Raw genomic sequence first — 25,265 nt, 5'->3', positions numbered from 1 at the left:
AAGAATAGTTGAAGTGGAGGAATAGTTGCAATGAAGGGAGGGAATGCCTCTTTTATATATGCCAATTTTCATTGCCTTTATTAGAATAGTCATGAGAATTAAAAATTCACTTCTTTTAAGGCGACAATAGTGATTTCCATTAACGTTCATTATTGTAAGGTTAGAAAATAAATACTCATTTATTAATTAAAAATTATGAGTACATGAAATAAAAAGGAAAATCCTATATCAGACTGGGAAAAACAAGATAGATGAAATAGAAAATGAAGTCCTAAGATTAGACTCCTACTTCACATAACGACACCGTTTCGTTGATTCGATCTTCATGAGTTCTCTTTCTAAATGAAAAGAGAAGCATTATAATTTTTTGTGTTGATTGGACCTAAGCGAGTCCAAATGCTTTAATGAGAGATTGAGCTACAGAGATGTTTCTACGTCTATGACATTGAGGTGATTATCTTCCGCATTTTTCAGCAGTAAGGAGTGTAAGCCTCTCCTTGTCTATCATATCTTGAACAACCTCTTTTAACTTTTTGCATAAAGCAGTCTCATATCCATTGCCTCTATGGTATTTTCAATAGGCATCATTATCCCATGTTGGTCGTATTCTATTTTATGAGTGTCTGGAACAGGCCCAATAGGAGAAATTGCACCTTTAGCATGAAGGCGGTCAAAGGTAACCTCATAACTCATATCTAACGAGATATACTTCCTTTGTAGTTTCTTTTTAAGCTTGATGGCATTGGTTTAGGTCCATGTGAGACATTGACATGAAGATGCTTAGAAGGTATTCCAATCGGAGTAACAGTGAAGTCGGACTTGATCGAAGGCCTGAGAATTCAGATATGTGGAATGACGTTGTTAAGTTCATTGATCCTTTGTGGGTCATCTACCATTGTATCGAAGCTATCTAGTGCCTCGTAACCTGCACTATGATTTCTTTAAAGAACAATGTAGTTTGCCTCTAGTCTGCTAACACGTGCTATAAGATCCACTAGCATACCCTGCAACTCATCGACTTGTTATTGAAATGTGTTTGTCATATTATATGTTTCCTATAATGGATCATCCATCAGGAGATTAGAAATGGAGAAAAGAAATGGGATGGGAGAATGTATGCTTATTTTAAAAGTTGAGCTTTTAGAAACACATCTGAATATCCTGCATGCATAATGATTTTTTTTGTTTTTTGGATGCACCTAGACCTAATGTATGTATGCTTGACTCAATCTATGAGTGCGAACCCGTAAAGGCTGCCTACATATAGCAAAAGAATGAATCAGATCGCTTGTAGTTCAGGACTACTAAATGTGGAATGCGTAAGATGAAATGAAGAGTATGGATGCAATGAGACTCCTAAATGCTTAATAACTCTAGTTATGCATGAAGTGTATGAATGATGGACTATTTGATGCAAAGGGACTCCTACATGAATGCAATTCTAATTGGCATGAAACTCTAATTACTTCATAATCCTAGACTTGATAGGCTTCTAATGATGTTAGAATTCTAGATTTGACGGACTTTCGAGGATGCTAGACTCCTAATGTGCATGAAGCTCTAGTGGACCTAGACTCCTAAAGTGACTGAAACTCTAGTGGACCACCTAGACTCCTAAAGTAAATGAAACTCTAGTAGACCACCTAGACTCCGAAAATGGATGGAATTCTAATAGATTTAGACTCGTAAGACAAATGGAGCTCTAATAGGTTTAGACTCCTAATGATGGACATAATTCTAATGGATTTAGACTCCTAATGATGGACATAATTCGAATGGATTCAGACTCCTAATGATGCATGAAATTCTAATGGTTTTAGACTCCTATTATGCATGGACTTTCTATGGATTATAGACTTCTAAGATGACAAGAATTCTAACAACCCTAGACTTCTTAGATGGGTGAACCTAGACGGGGTTAAGAATTCTAAATGGAGTGAAACTGGATGAACCTAGATATATGAGCTAGATGGACTTTTAATGGAGTTAGAACTCCTAAATGGATGAGAATTTTACAACAAGATGAACACTAAAAGGAATCCTAGATGATGTACAAAAAGGATGGATAATATACATGAAAGGATAGGATGGAGAAAAAGGATTAAAAAAAATTGCAAAAAAAGATATGTAATAGGAAAAAGATGGAGTTTTTTTGTTAAAAAAAAAAGGTGGAGATAGAATTATTGAAGTAGATAGGAGATTGAAGATGGGATGAAATTTCTAAAAAGGATAGGAGATTGATTTATTTATTTTGAAAAAAAAGGATGAGGATGAATTTTATGAAAAGGCTGGGGAGATATAATTTGGCAAATGGTGGGGATAGAATTTTCGAAATCGATAGGATATTAGAGATTAAAAATATTTTTTTGAGATGGATTTTTTTAGAAAAAAGAAAAGAAATGAATGAAGTGGTAAAAGAAAAGATAGGAACATAGAATATTAGATATCCTAGAATCACAAGAAACATGAACCACTTGAAACGACACGCAAGTAAAAAGCAAGTAATCGAATGCATCGAAAGAGAGGGAAGCGCGGATGGTTTGAAGAATTGTGTCATATGCAGCACACTGCGCGCGACGCGAGGAATGAGCGTGAGACGCAGCCTAATTACGTAGAGCGCGCGTCAAAAATGTGGCACGCCAGTCATATTTAGTATCATTTTCTTTGCGTGAATTCGTTCAATAGTTTTGACTCGAAAATCGAAAATATGAAACATTTAAAGGCACTCATACGCAAGTATGCACAAGTAGTATAATAATATGCAAAGGGTTGTTTCTAGGAGCTCTATAAGTCTGATCACTCTCTCTATCAGACTCCTCAAAGGTGTCATCTCCTCTTTGTCTCCTTAGCCTCAAAGACAGTTGTCTAAGTTGGTCTTGCATTAAGGCCATTCTAGCCTCATTCTCACGCCTCTCTGCCTCCATAGATTGAAGGAGTTCTAGCCCGTTTTCAGGTAATTGGTTTGATCCGGACATGATAGGGTATTGGGATGTGTTTGGGGTTGTGTTTTGGGGTGTTAGGATGTGTTTGGCTCTAATACCAAGATGTTATATTTCAGCTATAAGAAGTCGAAATATAAGAAGGGAATTGATTAATATTAGCTTAACTTTTTTTTAGGGTAAAGATATTAGCTTAACTTATTTCTACTTAGATATAGATACACCACTAAGTAGAAATAAGGCTCCTAAGATCACTACTTAACTCAAGCTAGAATAGTTAAGTTAGCAAAGGCACTTAGATTAATGAAAGTATTAATCAAAGCAAAGTAATAACTCATGTTTTGTTCATAAACTTGTATATCCATTTCATTGCACTTTCTTGACTATTTATACAAGTCATGTCTTATTTAAACGAAAAGAACAACTAAGTAACTACCATTAATCCACTAACTAAATACATAGAGATCAATGTCCTAAGTGATTCAAACACCACTTTGGACGTGCAACATGGAGCTTAGTATGAATATTGTTGTTGCCACTCTTCCCATTAACTTCTCCATGATCTACTCAACATCCCATGAAAATAGGAGTTTGTTGTGGCTTCTTGTTGGAGTGACGCCTAAGTTGTGCTTCTTTGAAAGTGCACAACACCTTTGTAGGAGTGAAGGCAGCAATTGAGCAATGAGGAAGCTAAGGAGCACGCCACCTTTGTTGGAACTTCCCTAACCAACTCCAAACGTCCAAGCTCATAGCACAAAGTGTCCAGGTTCATGCTAACAAACTTAGCTGATTTCCTTGAGTGTAGGCGCCTCTTGCTTCACGTTCTCTTCTCATGGCAGCATATTTAAGCTAATTCTAAGGACTAGAATTGAAATTACAACTCAATACTTAGTTTACTACATAGTCATTTCGAACTTTAGGGAAAATAAACAACTCTAACTACTTTAACTAGTCGAACAAACATCAACTAAACAAAGCTTACATGACTCTCCTAATGACTTGAACAAAGCAATAAAGACAATAACTAACTTAGCTAATCATGAATGATTAATTAACTAAGCTAACCAAGGACTCACTAACAAGAGTTTCACATGAAATGAAAGAATTAAGAACATCTCTTAAGGTAGTAGCTATCATATGCATAAGTGAATGATCAATGGATGGACCTCCATCATCCTCCCCTTCTTGGAAGAGCTTGACCTCAAGCTAGGTAATTCTTCATCTTCATCATGGAATGGACTTAAATCAGCAACATTTAAAGTAGCAGACACACCATATTCTCCTGGTAGTTCGATTTTGTATGCATTATTGTTCACCTTCTCAACCACCTTGAATAGACCATGTGATTTAGGGCTAAGTTTCGACTCTCTCTTAGAAGGAAATCGTTCCTTTCTAAGATGAATCCAAACCATGTCTCCTGGCTTGAATTGCACATCTCTCTTCTTCTTGTCCAATCTTTCTTTCACCCTCTCATTTGCTTTGGCTATCTTTTCCCTCACATACTCATGTAACGTTTGGATCTCTTTGGCTCGTGTTTCAGCTTCATGGCTATATTTTGTGGGAGTTGGAAAAGGGCCTAAGTCTAAAGGGGTGCAAGGGTTTTGACCATAGACCACAAAGAATGGACTAAGACCAGTAGTTTTGTTAGGAACTCGATTGTAGGCAAACTCAGCATGAGGTAACATTTCCTCCCATTGTTTTAGGGCTTTTTATGGCTAGGGCTCGAAGTAGGGTTCCTAATGTTCTATTGGTGACTTCAGTTTGGTCGTCTGTTTGGGGATGGCTAGAGGTACTGAATTTGAGTTTAGTCCCCATCTTCTTCCATAGTGTAAGCCAAAAGTGACTTAGAAACTTGGAATCACAATCACTCAACATTGGTTTAGGAACTCCATGCAAACAAACAATGTCCCTGAAATACAAATTAGCAATAAACACCAACATCATTAATAGTATGGCAAGCCACAAAGTGTGCCATCTTATAAAACCTATCAACCACCACCATAATAGAATCTTTTTAGCGTTGGGTTCTAGGTAGTCCAGTAATGAAATCCAAGCTTATGTCCTCCCATTCCCACGCCAAAAGCATCACATTCAACTTCAAAAACCTCATTGAAGTTAGGCAAAGCTAGAATAAGAGCACTAGTGAGTTGAGCTTTTACCTCTTCGAATGCCTTATGGGCTTCATGGTTCCATTCAAACTTTTTCAGCTTTGTAATTTCAGTTATAGGTGGCATAATGACACTGAAATTTTGAACAAACCTTTTATAGAATGAGGCTAACCATGGAAGCTTAGAACTTGTTGCATAGAGGTAGGAGTAGGACACTCCTTAATTGCTTGAACCTTCTTTTCATCAGCTTTGATCCCTTGACTAGAAAAGAAATGACACTTTTCTAAGTTTCCATACAAACATTCGGATCTCAAGACTTTATACACTTAGTCTAAGTGTTTTACATGCTCAATCTCATTAACACTATACACCAATATATCATAAAAATAAACTACTACAAAATGGCCAAGAAATGGCTTCATAGTTTGATTCATTAAGCGCATAAAAGTACTTGGTGCATTGGACAAACCAAATGGCATAACAAGCCATTCATATAAACCTTCCTTTGTCTTAAAGGCTGTCTTCCATTCATCTCCTTCACAAATACGGATTTGATGATAACCACTTCTCAAATCTATCTTTGAAAACACCTTAGAACCATTAAGATCATCTAGCAAATCATTTAATCTTGGAATAGGGAATCGATAATTAATAGTCATCTTATTGGTAGCTCTACTATCCACACACATGCGTCATTCTCCATTTTTCTTTGGAACTAAAAGAGTTGGTACAGCACAAGGACTCAAAGACTCTCTAATCATGCCCTTACTTATTAACAAATCATTCACTTGTCTCCTTATTTCTTCAGTTTCTTTTGGATTTGTTCTATAAGCAGGTTTATTAGGCAACATAGCTCTAGGAATAAGGTCAATTTTATGTTGGATATCTCTTTTGGGGGGAAGGTCGTGGGGTATTTCATGTGGGAAACATCTTTGTAGGTTTCGAGTAATGGAACAAGCAAAGTATGATCTAGTTTATCAGTGACGTCCTCCTTTTGATCTATATTCAACAATATAGCACTAGTGAAAAAAAACTCCTTATGCTACTTGTCAAGTGCTTGGGTTGACTAATCAACCAAAACACTTATTTCACAAGTGCTTGATTTGATTAGTCAACCGGAGCACTTATGAATAAGTGCTCCAGTTAGTCAACCCGAGCACTTAATTGGACTCTGATTTTCCCTCCCGATAAGAAGTAATTAATTTTCGACCCTCTCTAAGCCCACTTCTCCCTCCCTCCCAATTACTTCCCTCAATTGGACTCTCTCAATAGAACCCTCACTCGCACCGTTCCTCCTCTCGCTGATCCTTCGCACTCTCGTCCTTCGCTTCCGCCGCCCCTCCCTCCGTCGTCCCTCGCTCTCTTAGTCATCCTCACTCTGTCGACCTCGCAATTGGTTCACTCACGCTATGGAACTCGCTGCGTGAAAGTTACTCCATCAATGAAGTTACGAAACCATGGATGAGAACTCAAAGGTCGTCGAAGTCCGGCCTCCCTGGTTGCTGTTATATGCTTGGAGTAACACTCGAATCATATAAGCTTCAAGTTCAAACAGAGAATAGCAATGTGACTAGCACTGAGCCTTGGTTATACTTCAATCATGAAAAAGTCGAAAACAAGGAAAGGAAAATAGATGGATATTAGCTTACTTAAATCAACTTAGATATAGATACACCACTAAGTAGAATTAAGGTTCCTAAGATCACTACTTAACTCAAGCTAGAATAGTTAAGTTAGCAAAGGCACTTGGATTAATGAAATTATTAATCAAAGCAAAATATTAACTCATATTTTGTCATAAACTCCTATATCATTTCATTTGCTTCAATATTTATACAAGTTATGTCTTAATTGAAAAGAAAAGCAACTAAGTAACTACCATTAGTCCACTAGCTATTACATGGAGATCATGTCCTAAGTGTTTCAAACTTCATTTTGGACGTGCAATATGGGGCTTGGAACGTGCATAATTTCCGTTGCCACATTCTTCACCAACTGCTCCACGATCTTCTCAACTCCCCATAAGAATAGGAGTTTTGTTTGTGGCTTTTTGAAATGGCGCCTAAGTGATGCAGAGTTTGAAATTGCACGGCACTTTTGTAGGAACTTCTATAACCAACTCCGTTTGTCCAAGTTCTTCAAAGTGTCCAGGTTCATGCTAGTTAACTTCCTTGAGTATAGGCGCCTCTTTCTTCACGTACTTAGGCTAGTTACAACTTACTACTTAGTTTATTACATAGTCATTTCGGACTTTAGGGAAAACAAACAACAACTGTAACTACTTTAACTAGTCGAACAACATCCACTAATTAAAGCTTACATGAATCTTCTAATAAAGCAATAAAGATAGAAGATAACTTACTAATCATAGATGACTAAGTAACTAAGCTAACTAGGGACTCATTAAAAGCATCACATGAAATGAAAGAATTAAGAACATCTCTTAATGTCGTAGCTATCATATGCATAAGTGGACGATCAATGAATGGACCTCCATCAGTTGCTCCATCAACGTGGACACTCCTTGACTCCAATATCCCAAAATACAGTAAGTTTATTCCTTGCTTTCACTCTATCTTTTTTTCTCCTAATAAAATTCTCAAATGAATCACAAATTCTTACTCTATTCACACTTTTTTACAAATTGTTATTGTTGTTTTTTATTGTTTTTAAATTTTTATGGTGTTTTTGGTCAATTTGACGATTTTCCCAAAAAATAGGGTTCCCTTATCATGTTGCATTGCACGTGAATCTGCCTCTTCATCGATCTAATTGATCCAAGTCGTTCATCTTGCAATTTTCTGGCGAAATTTCAAATTCAGGGTTTCGATCCAAGTCACTTGCAACCATGAACGAAGATTAGTATGCCATCTCTTACTTTCTATAATTTTAATTTTTATTCTAATTTGCGATTAATTTTGCTTGATTGAAGTATGTAACTGAATGAGGAATTAGGGTTTTGTGCTTTGCTCTTTGATAATGAGATGATATTTTCTTTATCAAATTGTTGAATTAAATTGACTATTTCTTTGTTGCCATAGATAGATTTGAGTTGTATGCATGTATCATTGTTATGTATTTGATGTGAGTTATTCAATTGCGACTTGCTTGTTTATTGGATTTTACTTTACTATCTAACATCTGATGCTCCTAGCTCCTTTTACATTTCAAACCTGACAATTATGTTCAGGTTAGCACTAATTGTACTTTACTATCTAACATTTGATGCTCCTTCCATTTAATGTATTTGATATGAGCCCCACATTTGCATTTCATGCCTATTGGTATCTGCACCTGCTTTTCTTATCCCTTTCTTTGGTATAATCTCTCAAAACCATGGTTGTTCAACGTTTAAAGTTAAAGAGTTTCAGGTGAGTGAATTGCTCTTATATAATGTAGTTTTTCGTGGATATGTTGGTCTGGTGCAAGTGTTGACTTCGTTAGTTTGGTCTTTCTAGTGAAGTCTTCTCTTGTATTGTTACTTGTTTTTCTGTCTATCATGGTCCAATCTCAAGTGTGCTTTATATGAAATCTCGTCGTGAAGTTATAGTGGTCTTTTTAACGAGGGAGTAGACTGATATATATGTATATTTTAATTACTACCTGTTTCAAATAATATGATGCAAGCTCCTGTAATTTGAATCATTTAATATGTTGTCTCAGTTAAATGGGGTCATCTTAAAGACAGATCAAAACCGATCAATTTCTTCTCCAAATTTTAGTGTTGCTGCTATGTTATATACTTGTCTCACTATACTCAGCTTGATATTAGTATAATTTTTTTTGGGGTGTTGTAAAGGGCTCCTTAGCTGCCATGTATGAGGCTCGAGACTAGGATTATCAGGATGTTCTGTAGTATAGAGCTTGGTTTGTAAAATGTAGTTGAGCTGGTTATTCAATTACGGTGTGTTTGTGGTAGGGTAGCTGCTGTTTGAATCATGAATATATCCCAGGATTAGTTAAATTTCATTTCAATGGTTTTCTGCTGCAGGTCAATGAAAGATTCCCCTTTTCCATTTCATTATCATGGAAAGTTGTTGCTGTTGATGGTCATAATGGAGCTGCATAGGGGCAGCAGTTTACTGTAGTAATTCCCAAAGGGAGTCCTATTCCTTGTTTAAAGGTTGTAACAATCCTCCGGTCAGGTACATTTACTGTTGATGTGCAGTATGCTGATGTTAGTGAGCTGCAGGCCCCAGCAAAGATCAGCTCCTATACGGTAAGTAATTCTTGTTCACATTACGTCAATGAATGACTCTCGTAACATGTAAACATTTTCTTTTCCTACTTCTATTTGCCATTCTCGATGTTGTTTTGCCTCTTAAGACTTCTATTCGTTTCTGCGGGACGTACAGATTGGCCCTTTCCAATCAATTGGTGGTGATCGCGCTAAACTTAAGGTTAAAGTGCGGTTAAACCTGCATGGAATTGTGGCTATTGAATCAGCAACGGTGAGTCTGCTTATGATAAACTGGTGGTGAATATCACTTATGGAACTTGATTTTTCATATTCCAGTTAGAAGAGGAAGAACTTGAGGTTCCTATAGTTAAAGAGACTACAAAGGAAGCCACTAAGATGGAAACTGATGATGCTGCAAATGAGACTTCTACTGGTGAAGCAAATACATACCATAGGGTTTTGCAAGAAATTTAATGAATTAAAAGTAATTACTGATTTTTTTAATGTAAATGTCTACTAAGAAATATCCTTTTCTGGTTTTGTACTATTCATTTTCAAAAATCATTTTCAGGAAAGTATTGCAGCTGAATTCATTGATAGGCTTGTAAAGTGGACCAAAACATTAAGATATCTGATCCATTTGAGGAAGGCTGTCGACTTGGCCCTGTTATTGGTAAGGGGCAAGTATAAGAAAATCTTTCTTAATCTTTAGCTTTCACATTTTGCTGAGCACCAGAACCATCTAATGTTTACTTAGTTTGCTTCAGTACGATAAAATTATGAAGTTCATATCAATAGCAAAGAGTGAGGGGGCAACTATCTTGTGTGGAGGTTCCCGCCCTGAGGTAATTCTAGTGCATCTTTTTGTGACTATACCAATAGGCAGAAGCATAGAGTTATTTGGTGAACCGCATCAAGTGAATAAGTATATGTGGGGTCAATAAAAATTTCGATCAAGTCGATATGCTTACTTAAAGTTAGGCAAAGTGCAGATTGAAGTAGCATAGTTTAATTTTAATAGTGAAATTATCTTTTATGCTATAAAATTGCTAATTGTAAACTGCCTATTAGAGAATCTGTCAATGCTATTTTTTCTTAAACTTGCTAATTACTAACTGATAATGGCTGCTGTGTTTTGCTATGAGCTAACTGTGAACTACTAAAGCCAAACAAGGCCTGAATTTTTTAACGTTTTTATTGCAGAATTTGAAGAAAGGGTATTTCATCGAACCAACTATTATAAGTGATATCTCCACGTCCATGCAAATATGGAGGGGAGAATTTTTTGTCCCTGTCTTATGTGTTAAAACATTTAGTTCTGAAGATGAAGCTCTTGAATTGGCAAATGATACAGAGAGTAAGTTTTACTAACATCGTTTCTGCCTCCTTGAACTCACTTTTTCGTATGCTTAAAAAACTTCTTATGTTCATCATGGTCTGTGATTCCTAGGTATGGTTTAGCTTCTATTGTGTTTTCAAAAGACCTTGAAATATGTGAAAGGGTATCGAAGGTGAGAATTGTTTCGCCAATCAACAATCCAAACTGTCCACACTTCACATGATTGATTAAATGCTTTTCGCTTTGTCAAACTCAACTACTTTTTATCTCTATTTCTCGCAGCTTTTGGAATCTGGAGCTGTGTAGGGTAATTGCTCACAACCATGCTTTGTTCATGCTCCATGGGGAGGCATCAAGCGTAGTGGTTTTGGACGTGAGCTTGGGGAATGGTCAGTCCATTCTAACTATTCTCATCCCTATACACAATTACAAGTTGCAACTACATTAAATTTATTGCTCATCACTATGCTTCTTCATTTGAGAGATTGTATCAAGAACCTAGCAAGAGACAGTAGTGTTTGAAAGACTATGTAGTCCTTCCAAATTAATATACATTTTTCAGGATATCCTTCCCTCATTGATTCTCTTTCCCCTTTGTTTTTGAAAGTTCTTTCTTTGATTATTGATATTCTTTGTTGCTATATAAAATTTATTTGAAGGATTATAGTGGACATCCCCTCTTCTATTATCCTTGCTATTCTTTGATTGTGACCTCAGTCTAGCCTTTAAATTTTAGATGTGGTATGGATCCCATCTATATGTATTTCTTAACTTCTTTGTTTTACTTAAAAAAATAGGTGAACATTTGGTTGGATTTGAGAATGATTATATTAATTATTTAGTTTCTATCATGGGCCTTTTCCATTTCCTAACATACGTGCTTCCAATTTGTGTTGCCAGGTGTTCCATTTTCCCAGCAACTTATTGTGACTGAAAGAGCTTGGTGTGCATGGTGTGATTACTTTAATTGAGTTTGGTGCACACTTTTTCAGTCTACTAATTAGATATAGGATTCTTGCTCATGTATCTATATTGATGTAACTTTCTTGATGCAAATAAATGATCTCTGTTTATGAAAAATAATGTGATGTTTGTCCTTTTCTCTTTGTTCGAAGAGCAAGTCTTGGGAGGGGGATATGTTTGGTATTGATATTATGCAAGGAGTTCAAGAAATAATGCCCTGGGCATGGTATTATTTCAACTAGTGGTGTTGTTGTATGCTTGCTGTTGTACAACAGCAATAACAAAAAAAAATTAAAAAATATATACGTCAAGTGCTCTGATTGTTAGGAAAAAATCGGAGCACTTAATTCACAACTGCTTCGGTTTTCTCTTAACAACCGGGGCACTTGATGTATTTTGAATATATAAAATTCGCAAGTTCTCCGGTTTTTAAGACAACCGGAGCACTTATAAATTTAAGTGCTCCGTTTTTCGGAGCACTTGATAAATACTCAAATGCTCGTATGACGTCTGCTACGGGTTAAATACGGAGCACTTGTACGGTTTTTAACCGGAGCACTTGATATTTTTTCCACTAGTGATACTTCTCTAAAAGCGCTAAGTTCATGATAATTAGTTTTTAGGAGGGTGGTGAGTGATTGGTATTTTTCTTTTGTGGAGTGTTGTTTCAATTTAGGGATGGATACAACATGGGTAAGGGTCACTTTCTTGCCATTTTTCGTGAATGAATATGTGTTCTTGTAACCATCATGAATGACTCTCCTATCAAACAACCATGGTCTACCTAACAAAACATGACATGCATCCATAGGTATCATCACACCAAAGCTCCTCTTTATAGTTACTACCAATACTAAAAGCTAATAGTAGTCGATGAGTAACTTGAATACCTTTGCCTTGATTGAGCCATTGAATCACATATGGCTTAGGATGAGGTGTAGTAGGGAGTTTTAGCTTGTCCTCCATTGTTTGGGCAGCAACATTGGTGCAACTTCCTCCATCAATAATCAAGGTACACACCTTGTTCTCAATCGTGCATCTAGTATGGAATATGGCCTCCCTTTATTGTGATTCTTCATGATCAATCACACCACTCAAAGCTCTTCGAACCACCAAACATTCTCCTTCATCAGGACCATCAATTTCATCTCCATAGCTCTCTTCTTCACACGCCTCAGATTCCTCCTCATTCTCATCTTCTAGGGCCTCACTCTCCATAAGGCTTACTACCTTCTTGTTAGGACACTCATAAGCAATGTGCCCTAAACCTTGGCACCTAAAACATATCCTAGGGGCACGACTTTGAGTAGGGGTAGTAGTAGAAGTAGGCGGTTTGGGGACATAGGGTTGGCTAGGTTTTGAAAGGGTTGTGTTTGGTTTTTGATAGGTGGTTGTTTTGGTAAAGGGGCGTGAAGCCTCCATCTTACCTTTGGTCTTTTGTTGTTTCTCTATTTTGTGTGCTAGGATGATTAGTTCCTCCAAAGTAGAAAAGGGGTGCAATTCAACAACATTAGCAATCTTAATATCTAATCCACCAATGAATCTTAACAATGTTTGAGGCTCATCCTCTTGAAATTCACATTTCATAAGGTAGGCTTCGAATTCTCTTGCATAATCCTCCACTGATTTCAAGCCTTGTTGTAGATGATGGAACTTGGAGAAGTTCTCTTGAATATAGTAAGTATGAAGAAACTTTTGTTTGAGTAGCTTCTTCATCTTAGCCCATGTTCGAACCTTCGCTTTCCCTTGTCTCTCCCTCTTGGTGCAAATGCTAGCCCACCAAGTTGAGGCATATTTTCGAAGCTTGAGAGCCACAAGCTTAACTCTCTTATCTTCAGGGATTTACTTGTAGTCAAAGACTCTCTCAACTGTTCTTAACCACTCAACAAACTCATCTGCATCAAGCTTTCCATCTAATAAAAGGGATGTCAACCTTAATATCATTAAAGTTTCATGTAGGCAAAGGGTTGTTTCTAGGAGCTCTATAAGTCTCATCACTTTCTCTATTAGACTCCTTAAAGGTGTGATCTCCTCTTTGTCTCATGAGCCTCAAAGACAATTGTCTAAGTTGGTCTTGCATTAAGGCCATCCTAGCCTCATTCTCACGCCTCTCTGCCTCCATATATTGAAGGAGCTCTTGCCAGTTTTCAGGTAATTGGTTTGATCCGGACATGATAGGGTATAGGATGTGTTTAGGGTTGTGTTTAGGAATGTGTTTTGGGGTGTTAGGATGTGTTTGGCTCTAATACCAATATGTTATATTTCAGCTATAAGAAGTCGAAATATAAGAAGGGAATTGATTGATATTAGCTTAACTTAGTTAGACTTAGATATAGATATACCACTAAGTAGAAATAAGGCTCTTAAGATCACTACTTAACTCAAGCTAGAATAGTTAAGTTAGCAAAGGCACGTAGATTAATGAAAGTATTCATCAAAGCAAAGTAATAACCCATGCTTTGTTCATAAACTCGTATATCCATTTCATTGCATTTTCTCGACTATTTATAAGAGTTATGTCTTAATTAAAGGAAAAGAACAACTAAGTAACTACCACTAATCCACTAACTAAGTACATGGAGATCATGTCCTAAGTGATTCAAACACCGGCCACTTTGGACGTGCAACATGGAGCTTAGTACGTGAATATTATTGTTGCCACTCTTCCCATTAACTTCTCCATGATCTACTCAACACCCCATGAAAATAGGAGTTTGTTGTGGCTTCTTGTTGGAGTGACGTTGCCATAGTCCAGTATTGTCCAGTCATACCACAATAACATAGAATCATTTAATATGTTTTCTTAGATACAGTACTCAAATCTTTTCTTCTTGTAACATTCTTGTTACACCATGGATCAAATGATACAAATCCAATACTCATGCTTATGATGCGATAGAATTACGCATTACAATGCCACATATCGATTTCCAATCATAATCATGTTACAAAACAATCTCAACATCCACAGTTGTTCCCTATCATGATTCTAGGTTCCGATAGACTAAATCACAACCTAATATGATACTAATAATTGCAACTGAACTGGTACACGTACATACCTTGTAACGAAGAATTTTCGCTGCCTAAGCAAACGTTCCGCTTATGAAATTGGGACCTCAACAAGTAAGGGAGTACTTCAGTGCTACGTCCTTGATAATATTGTCAAATAATACGTGACTAACTATATCGACTTAGTACTTCGAAGTATAAACAATAACTACTCTCGATGTTTATTAACTTTCTTTTCTTTCCTAACTCTACTGAACTTAGCGTCTTTTAAGAGCTAATATTAGTGAGAAAAACTGATTTTAGTTAGTCTAAATAACCTAATACCTTTACCAATTACATTTAAGTCCTTATGTCCAAAACCACTAAAATCAGATTTGAATAGCAAGGTCATTATAACGTTCCAACTAATAATCAATAATCTACTTTCTTGACTTTACACCTTACTTACTTACAAAACCTTAAATCAGATATAGATTGCCAACTTAAATTAATTATACAACTTAATTAATTACTAATTTACTCAAATTATAAATTAATTAACTTACAACTTAATATAATAGAAAAATAAATTATACAATATTAAAACTAATATAATATCATATTATATGTATTATGTTTTTATACCACTTAATCTCGCGGGCAACCGAACTCCGGCGACGACTTCCGGCAACGATGCAAAACCCTCGAGCCTCGCCCCTTGCTTCGCACCACCACACTTCGCACGGCTCGCACAACTCGTCGCACAGCACGCGACTTCGCACCGCCCAACCACACTCGAACTCGACTTCCCTCATCGCACAATTCGTTCGCTTGCACAACACTCGAACTCCCTCGCTCGCACCTTTGTATCGTCGTGCAATTTCGAACAGCCACACACCACAAACCTCGCGCAAACCTCGATGCTTACGCTCGCCCAACAGTCGAACACGAACCCTTGTCGCACGAAACTGCGCTCGCGCAACCCTCGAACGTCTCACACACGTTCGCACACGACAAAGCACACCACCGCGTCACAGACCGACACTCACACACTCGCTCGCACGCCAACTTCGTCGAAGGTTCGGAGGAGGCAATGAGAGAGAAGGAGAGGGAGGAGAGAGCATTTGAGAAAGTGAGAGAGAGAGAGAGACCGAGGAGAGAGGACTGCTGAGAGAGAAAAGAATTAAGATTTCTGAATTTTTTTTTCTTTTTTTTCTTTTTCTCTCCTATTTATAGTGTGGCAAACCTAGGTCTAGTAGGACTCGGTTTAATATTTATTCCAAAATTAAAATAAATCGAACGATAATAGGATTACGTTAAAGTTGTAAGTGTACTCAAACTGTATTATTATTTTTTTGTAAATAATACTAAAATACTTTTCAATTATATTCTTTATGTTTTCTTATTTATAAAGAAATAACTCCAATAATACGGAGTATTACAGTGTCTATTAGTGGCCAAACATGAAGCGTGAGGTAGCCGAATATGTGTTTAAGTGCCTAACTTAGCTTGTCAAAAAGTGAAGATAGATCATAAGAGATCCATGGAGAAGGTTCAATCCTTAGAGGTTCCTGGATGAAAGTGGGATTCTATTTCTATGGATTTTGCGACTCCTTTGCCTAGGACGATGATATGGAATTAGTAATAATTATATGGAATTCTAGTTCTGTTAGGATTCTATGTAATTTAGGGTTTTTAATTTAAGTTTATTTTAATTAAGTGTGTGAATGATAAAGGAATCCTATTATATTTAGGAGTCTAATTCCTTATCATTGAGTCAAAGTATTCCTAAGTATATTCTATTTAGGCGTGTGAAGTAGTTAATTAAAGTTAGGATGATTATTTATCTTGATCCTTAAGATAAAGATAAATAAGTTTAGATTGTTTTTCTAATTCAATTAGGTTTAGGAAAATCTTGTACTCTATATAAGAGATTTTCGAGCATAATAATAATTGAGAGTTGTTGAGTTAATTTGAGATTCAGGAGAGAATCCAAAATCCTTGTGTTTACAAGTGAGTCGAAAACCCCAGTTGAACTGTGAGTCGAAATACGCCTGAGTTCTCCATATCTTGTTACTAATTAAACAAAAACCATAAAAAAATACAAACTTTATTTGTTCAATCCACTAAACTACTTAAAAGAGCCTAAACTTAGTGAATTTTCATTAAGATTCACATCAATTGGTGTGGCTGCTCTTCCACCACTCCCACGCACATCCTCGCCTATTCCTTCGCTCAGCGCGCCTCACTTGCGCCTACCCTTCGCCAGCCTCGTCTTCGCCCAGCGCCCATCCTCGCACACTCTCGTCCAGCCTCGATACCTTAGCGCACCATGGGCGACGCTAAGGATGAACTGCTCACAGCCATCCACGACATCTCCGCACAACTTGCGACCCTCACCACGAAAGTCGCTGCTCTAGAACGTGACAATCAGGTCGCCCGACCCCGCCACATCAACCTCGACGTGAGGATGCTTTACGGTTGGCTGACCTCCCAACCTTTGATGGTGACCTTGATCCCGAAGCATACTTGGAGTGGGAAAACAGGTTAGATAGATTTTTTGATCACAATAACTTGAGTGATGGCTCACGTTTTTCTTATGCAATCCTAAAGCTTACTAAATATGCATCCTTATGGTTTGAATCTACACGCAAACGCCGAGCTCGTGAGGAAAAACCACCTATAGATTGTTGGTCCTCTCTAAAGGTAAAGATGAGAAAAAGATTTGTGCCACGTACGTATCGCCAAGAACTATTTGTGCGTCTCAATTCTTTGCGCCAATCTACCCTCACGGATCGAACACTATATTAAGGAGTATGAGAGATTACATATGGCGTGTGATATAAAGGAGGAAGATGAACAAAAAATTGCACGGTTTTTACTTGGTTTGCATCGTTCCATCACCAACTTGGTCGAGTTACAATCTTATGCTACGTTTGATGATGTTTGTGTGCTAGCATCCAAGGTTGAACTTCAACAAACCAAGCGCACGCCTTGGTCTCTTGCCCCTGCTAACTCGACGGACCCTACGTCCAGCCACGCTTCGAGTGCCCCTCCTTCTCTTGACTCGTCGAGTACTCACGCTTCCACTGCCGCCCCATCCTCAACGTCTCCATCCGCAAGTGCTAAGCCTACTAATGATCCGACTCAGCCACGGAAAACTCAATGTTTTCGGTGCCAAGGTCTCGGCCATATTGCACGAAATTGCCCTAACACCACCCTCACCACACGAGCTGAATTGGTACTTTTTTTGGCCGAAGAACCACACCATCCGTCTCCTTCACTAGATGAGGATGAATTTTGTCGACTCAACCAATCTGTGCTCCGGAACAAGAGCATCCTTCCTTGCTCCTTCGTCGCTCTTTATTATCTTCTCATGTTGATGATTCTATGGATGAGCAACGAAACAATTTATTCCATTCAAACTGCATAATCAAGGGTAAAGTTTGTTCTTTTATCATTGATAGTGGTTCATGTACTAATTTGTGATTCGTCTATGGCTGAAACTTTAAATCTGCAAATACGCAAGCATCCACAACCTTAAAACTAAGCTGGTTGAATGATGATGGCATTTGGGTACGTAAACAAGCTTTAGTTGGTTTTCGTGTTGGTGAATACATGGATCAACTTTGGTGTGATGCTTTACCTATGACTGCATGTTCTTTATTACTTGGAAGACCATGGCAAAGTGATAGACATGTGATGCATAATGGAAAAACAAATGCTTATTCAGTTTTAATGGGGGATAAAAGAATGATTTTGCAATCCTTACCACCTAATAGGCGCTCCAAGGAGAAAGAAAAGGAAAGCCAAGACAAAGCTCATGTATGCATAAGTTCATGTCATCATGAAGTTTTAAAAACTGCACAAAACAAAAAGGAAGGAGACAACAACTTCTACAAATGCGCCAAGGTTCTAAAATGGATTTGGGAGACAAAGTATGGTTGTCACTTGCTGCTCAAAAGCTTCATGTGAATCATAAAGATGGAGAACCTATGGATGAAGGACCATTTGAGATTGTGGAAAAAGTTGGCTTTGAGACATTCAAAGTGCTCCTAGGAAATGGAATATGTGCAACATTTCCATCTTGTGATTTGGTTCCATGCTTCCCAGACTAAAACTTGGGACAAGTTTTTTTCTAGAGGGGGAGTTTGATATGGAATTAGTAATAATTATATGGAATTCTAGTTCTGTTAGGATTCTATGTAATTTAGGGTTTTTAATTTAAGTTTATTTTAATTAAGTGTGTGAATGATAAAGGAATCCTATTATATTTAGGAGTCTAATTCCTTATCATTGAGTCAAAGTATTCCTAAGTATATTCTATTTAGGCGTGTGAAGTAGTTAATTAAAGTTAGGATGATTATTTATCTTGATCCTTAAGATAAAGATAAATAAGTTTAGATTGTTTTTCTAATTCAATTAGGTTTAGGAAAATCTTGTACTCTATATAAGAGATTTTCGAGCATAATAATAATTGAGAGTTGTTGAGTTAATTTGAGTTTCAGGAGAGAATCCAAAATCCTTGTGTTTACAAGTGAGTCGAAAACCCCAGTTGAACTGTGAGTCGAAATACGCCTGAGTTCTCCATATCTTGTTACTAATTAAACAAAAACCATAAAAAAATACAAACTTTATTTGTTCAATCCACTAAACTACTTAAAAGAGCCTAAACTTAGTGAATTTTCATTAAGATTCACATCAATTGGTGTGGCTGCTCTTCCACCACTCCCACGCACATCCTCGCCTATTCCTTCGCTCAGCGCGCCTCACTTGCGCCTACCCTTCGCCAGCCTCGTCTTCGCCCAGCGCCCATCCTCGCACACTCTCGTCCAGCCTCGATACCTTAGCGCACCATGGGCGACGCTAAGGATGAACTGCTCACAGCCATCCACGACATCTCCGCACAACTTGCGACCCTCACCACGAAAGTCGCTGCTCTAGAACGTGACAATCAGGTCGCCCGACCCCCGCCACATCAACCTCGACGTGAGGATGCTTTACGGTTGGCTGACCTCCCAACCTTTGATGGTGACCTTGATCCCGAAGCATACTTGGAGTGGGAAAACAGGTTAGATAGATTTTTTGATCACAATAACTTGAGTGATGGCTCACGTTTTTCTTATGCAATCCTAAAGCTTACTAAATATGCATCCTTATGGTTTGAATCTACACGCAAACGCCGAGCTCGTGAGGAAAAACCACCTATAGATTGTTGGTCCTCTCTAAAGGTAAAGATGAGAAAAAGATTTGTGCCACGTACGTATCGCCAAGAACTATTTGTGCGTCTCAATTCTTTGCGCCAATCTACCCTCACGGTCGAACACTATATTAAGGAGTATGAGAGATTACATATGGCGTGTGATATAAAGGAGGAAGATGAACAAAAAATTGCACGGTTTTTACTTGGTTTGCATCGTTCCATCACCAACTTGGTCGAGTTACAATCTTATGCTACGTTTGATGATGTTTGTGTGCTAGCATCCAAGGTTGAACTTCAACAAACCAAGCGCACGCCTTGGTCTCTTGCCCCTGCTAACTCGACGGACCCTACGTCCAGCCACGCTTCGAGTGCCCCTCCTTCTCTTGACTCGTCGAGTACTCACGCTTCCACTGCCGCCCCATCCTCAACGTCTCCATCCGCAAGTGCTAAGCCTACTAATGATCCGACTCAGCCACGGAAAACTCAATGTTTTCGGTGCCAAGGTCTCGGCCATATTGCACGAAATTGCCCTAACACCACCCTCACCACACGAGCTGAATTGGTACTTTTTTTGGCCGAAGAACCACACCATCCGTCTCCTTCACTAGATGAGGATGAATTTTGGTCGACTCAACCAATCTGTGCTCCGGAACAAGAGCATCCTTCCTTGCTCCTTCGTCGCTCTTTATTATCTTCTCATGTTGATGATTCTATGGATGAGCAACGAAACAATTTATTCCATTCAAACTGCATAATCAAGGGTAAAGTTTGTTCTTTTATCATTGATAGTGGTTCATGTACTAATGTTTGTGATTCGTCTATGGCTGAAACTTTAAATCTGCAAATACGCAAGCATCCACAACCTTATAAACTAAGCTGGTTGAATGATGATGGCATTTGGGTACGTAAACAAGCTTTAGTTGGTTTTCGTGTTGGTGAATACATGGATCAACTTTGGTGTGATGCTTTACCTATGACTGCATGTTCTTTATTACTTGGAAGACCATGGCAAAGTGATAGACATGTGATGCATAATGGAAAAACAAATGCTTATTCAGTTTTAATGGGGGATAAAAGAATGATTTTGCAATCCTTACCACCTAATAGGCGCTCCAAGGAGAAAGAAAAGGAAAGCCAAGACAAAGCTCATGTATGCATAAGTTCATGTCATCATGAAGTTTTAAAAACTGCACAAAACAAAAAGGAAGGGAGACAACAACTTCTACAAATGCGCCAAGGTTCTAAAATGGATTTGGGAGACAAAGTATGGTTGTCACTTGCTGCTCAAAAGCTTCATGTGAATCATAAAGATGGAGAACCTATGGATGAAGGACCATTTGAGATTGTGGAAAAAGTTGGCTTTGAGACATTCAAAGTGCTCCTAGGAAATGGAATATGTGCAACATTTCCATCTTGTGATTTGGTTCCATGCTTCCCAGACTAAAACTTGGGACAAGTTTTTTTCTAGAGGGGGAGTTTGATATGGAATTAGTAATAATTATATGGAATTCTAGTTCTGTTAGGATTCTATGTAATTTAGGGTTTTTAATTTAAGTTTATTTTAATTAAGTGTGTGAATGATAAAGGAATCCTATTATATTTAGGAGTCTAATTCCTTATCATTGAGTCAAAGTATTCCTAAGTATATTCTATTTAGGCGTGTGAAGTAGTTAATTAAAGTTAGGATGATTATTTATCTTGATCCTTAAGATAAAGATAAATAAGTTTAGATTGTTTTTCTAATTCAATTAGGTTTAGGAAAATCTTGTACTCTATATAAGAGATTTTCGAGCATAATAATAATTGAGAGTTGTTGAGTTAATTTGAGTTTCAGGAGAGAATCCAAAATCCTTGTGTTTACAAGTGAGTCGAAAACCCCAGTTGAACTGTGAGTCGAAATACGCCTGAGTTCTCCATATCTTGTTACTAATTAAACAAAAACCATAAAAAAAATACAAACTTTATTTGTTCAATCCACTAAACTACTTAAAAGAGCCTAAACTTAGTGAATTTTCATTAAGATTCACATCAATTGGTGTGGCTGCTCTTCCACCACTCCCACGCACATCCTCGCCTATTCCTTCGCTCAGCGCGCCTCACTTGCGCCTACCCTTCGCCAGCCTCGTCTTCGCCCAGCGCCCATCCCTCGCACACTCTCGTCCAGCCTCGATACCTTAGCGCACCATGGGCGACGCTAAGATGAACTGCTCACAGCCATCCACGACATCTCCGCACAACTTGCGACCCTCACCACGAAAGTCGCTGCTCTAGAACGTGACAATCAGGTCGCCCGACCCCGCCACATCAACCTCGACGTGAGGATGCTTTACGGTTGGCTGACCTCCCAACCTTTGATGGTGACCTTGATCCCAAGCATACTTGGAGTGGGAAAACAGGTTAGATAGATTTTTGATCACAATAACTTGAGTGATGGCTCACGTTTTTCTTATGCAATCCTAAAGCTTACTAAATATGCATCCTTATGGTTTGAATCTACACGCAAACGCCGAGCTCGTGAGGAAAAACCACCTATAGATTGTTGGTCCTCTCTAAAGGTAAAGATGAGAAAAAGATTTGTGCCACGTACGTATCGCCAAGAACTATTTGTGCGTCTCAATTCTTTGCGCCAATCTACCCTCACGGTCGAACACTATATTAAGGAGTATGAGAGATTACATATGGCGTGTGATATAAAGGAGGAAGATGAACAAAAAATTGCACGGTTTTTACTTGGTTTGCATCGTTCCATCACCAACTTGGTCGAGTTACAATCTTATGCTACGTTTGATGATGTTTGTGTGCTAGCATCCAAGGTTGAACTTCAACAAACCAAGCGCACGCCTTGGTCTCTTGCCCCTGCTAACTCGACGGACCCTACGTCCAGCCACGCTTCGAGTGCCCCTCCTTCTCTTGACTCGTCGATACTCACGCTTCCACTGCCCCCCATCCTCAACGTCTCCATCCGCAAGTGCTAAGCCTACTAATGATCCGACTCAGCCACGGAAAACTCAATGTTTTCGGTGCCAAGGTCTCGGCCATATTGCACGAAATTGCCCTAACACCACCCTCACCACACGAGCTGAATTGGTACTTTTTTTGGCCGAAGAACCACACCATCCGTCTCCTTCACTAGATGAGGATGAATTTTGGTCGACTCAACCAATCTGTGCTCCGGAACAAGAGCATCCTTCCTTGCTCCTTCGTCGCTCTTTATTATCTTCTCATGTTGATGATTCTATGGATGAGCAACGAAACAATTTATTCCATTCAAACTGCATAATCAAGGGTAAAGTTTGTTCTTTTATCATTGATAGTGGTTCATGTACTAATGTTTGTGATTCGTCTATGGCTGAAACTTTAAATCTGCAAATACGCAAGCATCCACAACCTTATAAACTAAGCTGGTTGAATGATGATGGCATTTGGGTACGTAAACAAGCTTTAGTTGGTTTTCGTGTTGGTGAATACATGGATCAACTTTGGTGTGATGCTTTACCTATGACTGCATGTTCTTTATTACTTGGAAGACCATGGCAAAGTGATAGACATGTGATGCATAATGGAAAAACAAATGCTTATTCAGTTTTAATGGGGGATAAAAGAATGATTTTGCAATCCTTACCACCTAATAGGCGCTCCAAGGAGAAAGAAAAGGAAAGCCAAGACAAAGCTCATGTATGCATAAGTTCATGTCATCATGAAGTTTTAAAAACTGCACAAAACAAAAAGGAAGGGAGACAACAACTTCTACAAATGCGCCAAGGTTCTAAAATGGATTTGGGAGACAAAGTATGGTTGTCACTTGCTGCTCAAAAGCTTCATGTGAATCATAAAGATGGAGAACCTATGGATGAAGGACCATTTGAGATTGTGGAAAAAGTTGGCTTTGAGACATTCAAAGTGCTCCTAGGAAATGGAATATGTGCAACATTTCCATCTTGTGATTTGGTTCCATGCTTCCCAGACTAAAACTTGGGACAAGTTTTTTTCTAGAGGGGGAGTTTGATATGGAATTAGTAATAATTATATGGAATTCTAGTTCTGTTAGGATTCTATGTAATTTAGGGTTTTTAATTTAAGTTTATTTTAATTAAGTGTGTGAATGATAAAGGAATCCTATTATATTTAGGAGTCTAATTCCTTATCATTGAGTCAAAGTATTCCTAAGTATATTCTATTTAGGCGTGTGAAGTAGTTAATTAAAGTTAGGATGATTATTTATCTTGATCCTTAAGATAAAGATAAATAAGTTTAGATTGTTTTTCTAATTCAATTAGGTTTAGGAAAATCTTGTACTCTATATAAGAGATTTTCGAGCATAATAATAATTGAGAGTTGTTGAGTTAATTTGAGTTTCAGGAGAGAATCCAAAATCCTTGTGTTTACAAGTGAGTCGAAAACCCCAGTTGAACTGTGAGTCGAAATACGCCTGAGTTCTCCATATCTTGTTACTAATTAAACAAAACTATAAAAAAAATACAAACTTTATTTGTTCAATCCACTAAACTACTTAAAAGAGCCTAAACTTAGTGAATTTTCATTAAGATTCACATCAGACGAGGAGTGGCAATGATACTATTTGGGTTATTATGGACCGACTGACGAAGTCCGCCGTATTTATACTTATTAAGGAGACATGGAAAAGGAAGCAACTTGCAAAGACGTACATTAGGCATGTAGTGAGATTGCATGGGGTTCCAAGGGATATTATTTCTAATCGTGATTCAATTTCTCTCGAAATTTTGGAAAAAGGTCCAATTAAATCTTGGGACAACACTAAAGATGAGTACAACACCCTGCGACTGATGGTCAGACTGAGAGGACTAACCAAACCATGGAGGATAAGTTGAGAGCGTGCGCTATTGATTTCCAAGTTAGTATGGAGGATCAATTAGACCTGATCGGATTTTCCTATAACAATAGCTATCATGCGAGCATTAAGATGGCACCTTTTGAGGCACTATATGGACAAAATTGTAGAAGTCTGGAATGACTTAGTGAGAGTCTTGGGGACAGAGTTTATTGAGGAAACCGTCACGAATGTCAAACTGATTCAGGCTAGAATTCAAGCTGCTCAAGATAGGCAAAAGAGTTATGCGGACTTAGAACAATGCGAAGATGAATTTACAGTAAGTGATAAAGTGTTTTTGACAGTATCACCAACTAAGGGCGTCATGAGATTTGGGGAAAATGGAAAGTTAAGTGCCAAATATGTAGGCCCGTATGAGATTTTGGAGTGAATCGGGAAAGTAGCCTATAGGTTGGCATTGCCAATGGAGTTTGAGAAGATGCACGATGTGTTCCATATTTCCCAACTCAAGCAATATATCCTTGATGAGTGTCATGTTCTAGAGCCTGAGCGGATCCAGATTGATAGTAGCCTTACATATGAGGAGAGACCTGTTAAGATTTTGACAGGAAGGTATGTAAAGAAGAAATATCCAGACTTGTTCCTTGAGGTGAGTTACGAGGCGTAACTCGGATTCTTTAAGGGGGATAGAATGCGATAGAATTTCGTGCTTTTTACCTATTTTATGAGATT

General features: G+C 38.0%; 1 protein-coding gene across 1 annotated transcript; it reads left to right on the top strand.

Moving 5' to 3' along the window:
- The first annotated feature begins 4,650 nt into the window (after positions 1 to 4,650).
- Positions 4,651 to 11,680, top strand: LOC104893829 (betaine aldehyde dehydrogenase, chloroplastic). The gene is made up of 9 exons (XM_057394708.1): positions 4,651 to 4,728; positions 9,117 to 9,266; positions 9,403 to 9,498; positions 9,799 to 9,911; positions 9,985 to 10,072; positions 10,431 to 10,584; positions 10,678 to 10,738; positions 10,849 to 10,955; positions 11,467 to 11,680. The coding sequence occupies exons 1-7, from the start codon at positions 4,651 to 4,653 to the stop codon at positions 10,686 to 10,688; spliced, it is 690 nt and encodes a 229-aa protein (XP_057250691.1). The 3' UTR covers positions 10,689 to 10,738; positions 10,849 to 10,955; positions 11,467 to 11,680.
- Positions 11,681 to 25,265: the final 13,585 nt, after the last annotated feature.

Source organism: Beta vulgaris, chromosome 5, assembly GCF_026745355.1.
Source record: "Beta vulgaris subsp. vulgaris cultivar EL10 chromosome 5, EL10.2, whole genome shotgun sequence".
Classification (NCBI taxonomy): Eukaryota; Viridiplantae; Streptophyta; class Magnoliopsida; order Caryophyllales; family Amaranthaceae; genus Beta; species Beta vulgaris.
The sequence above is the reverse complement of the archived record's forward strand: the minus strand, read 5'-3'. Positions and strand labels throughout refer to the sequence as shown.

Bases quoted from the DNA above. Each gene is read 5' to 3' on its own strand.
- LOC104893829 (XM_057394708.1), top strand. From the start codon at position 4,651: ATGGCTAGGGCTCGAAGTAGGGTTCCTAATGTTCTATTGGTGACTTCA. The intron at 4,729-9,116 runs GTACTGAATTTG...GGAGCTGCATAG, and splicing joins CTGTTTGGGGATGGCTAGAG to GGGCAGCAGTTTACTGTAGT. The intron at 9,267-9,402 runs GTAAGTAATTCT...CGGGACGTACAG, and splicing joins CAAAGATCAGCTCCTATACG to ATTGGCCCTTTCCAATCAAT.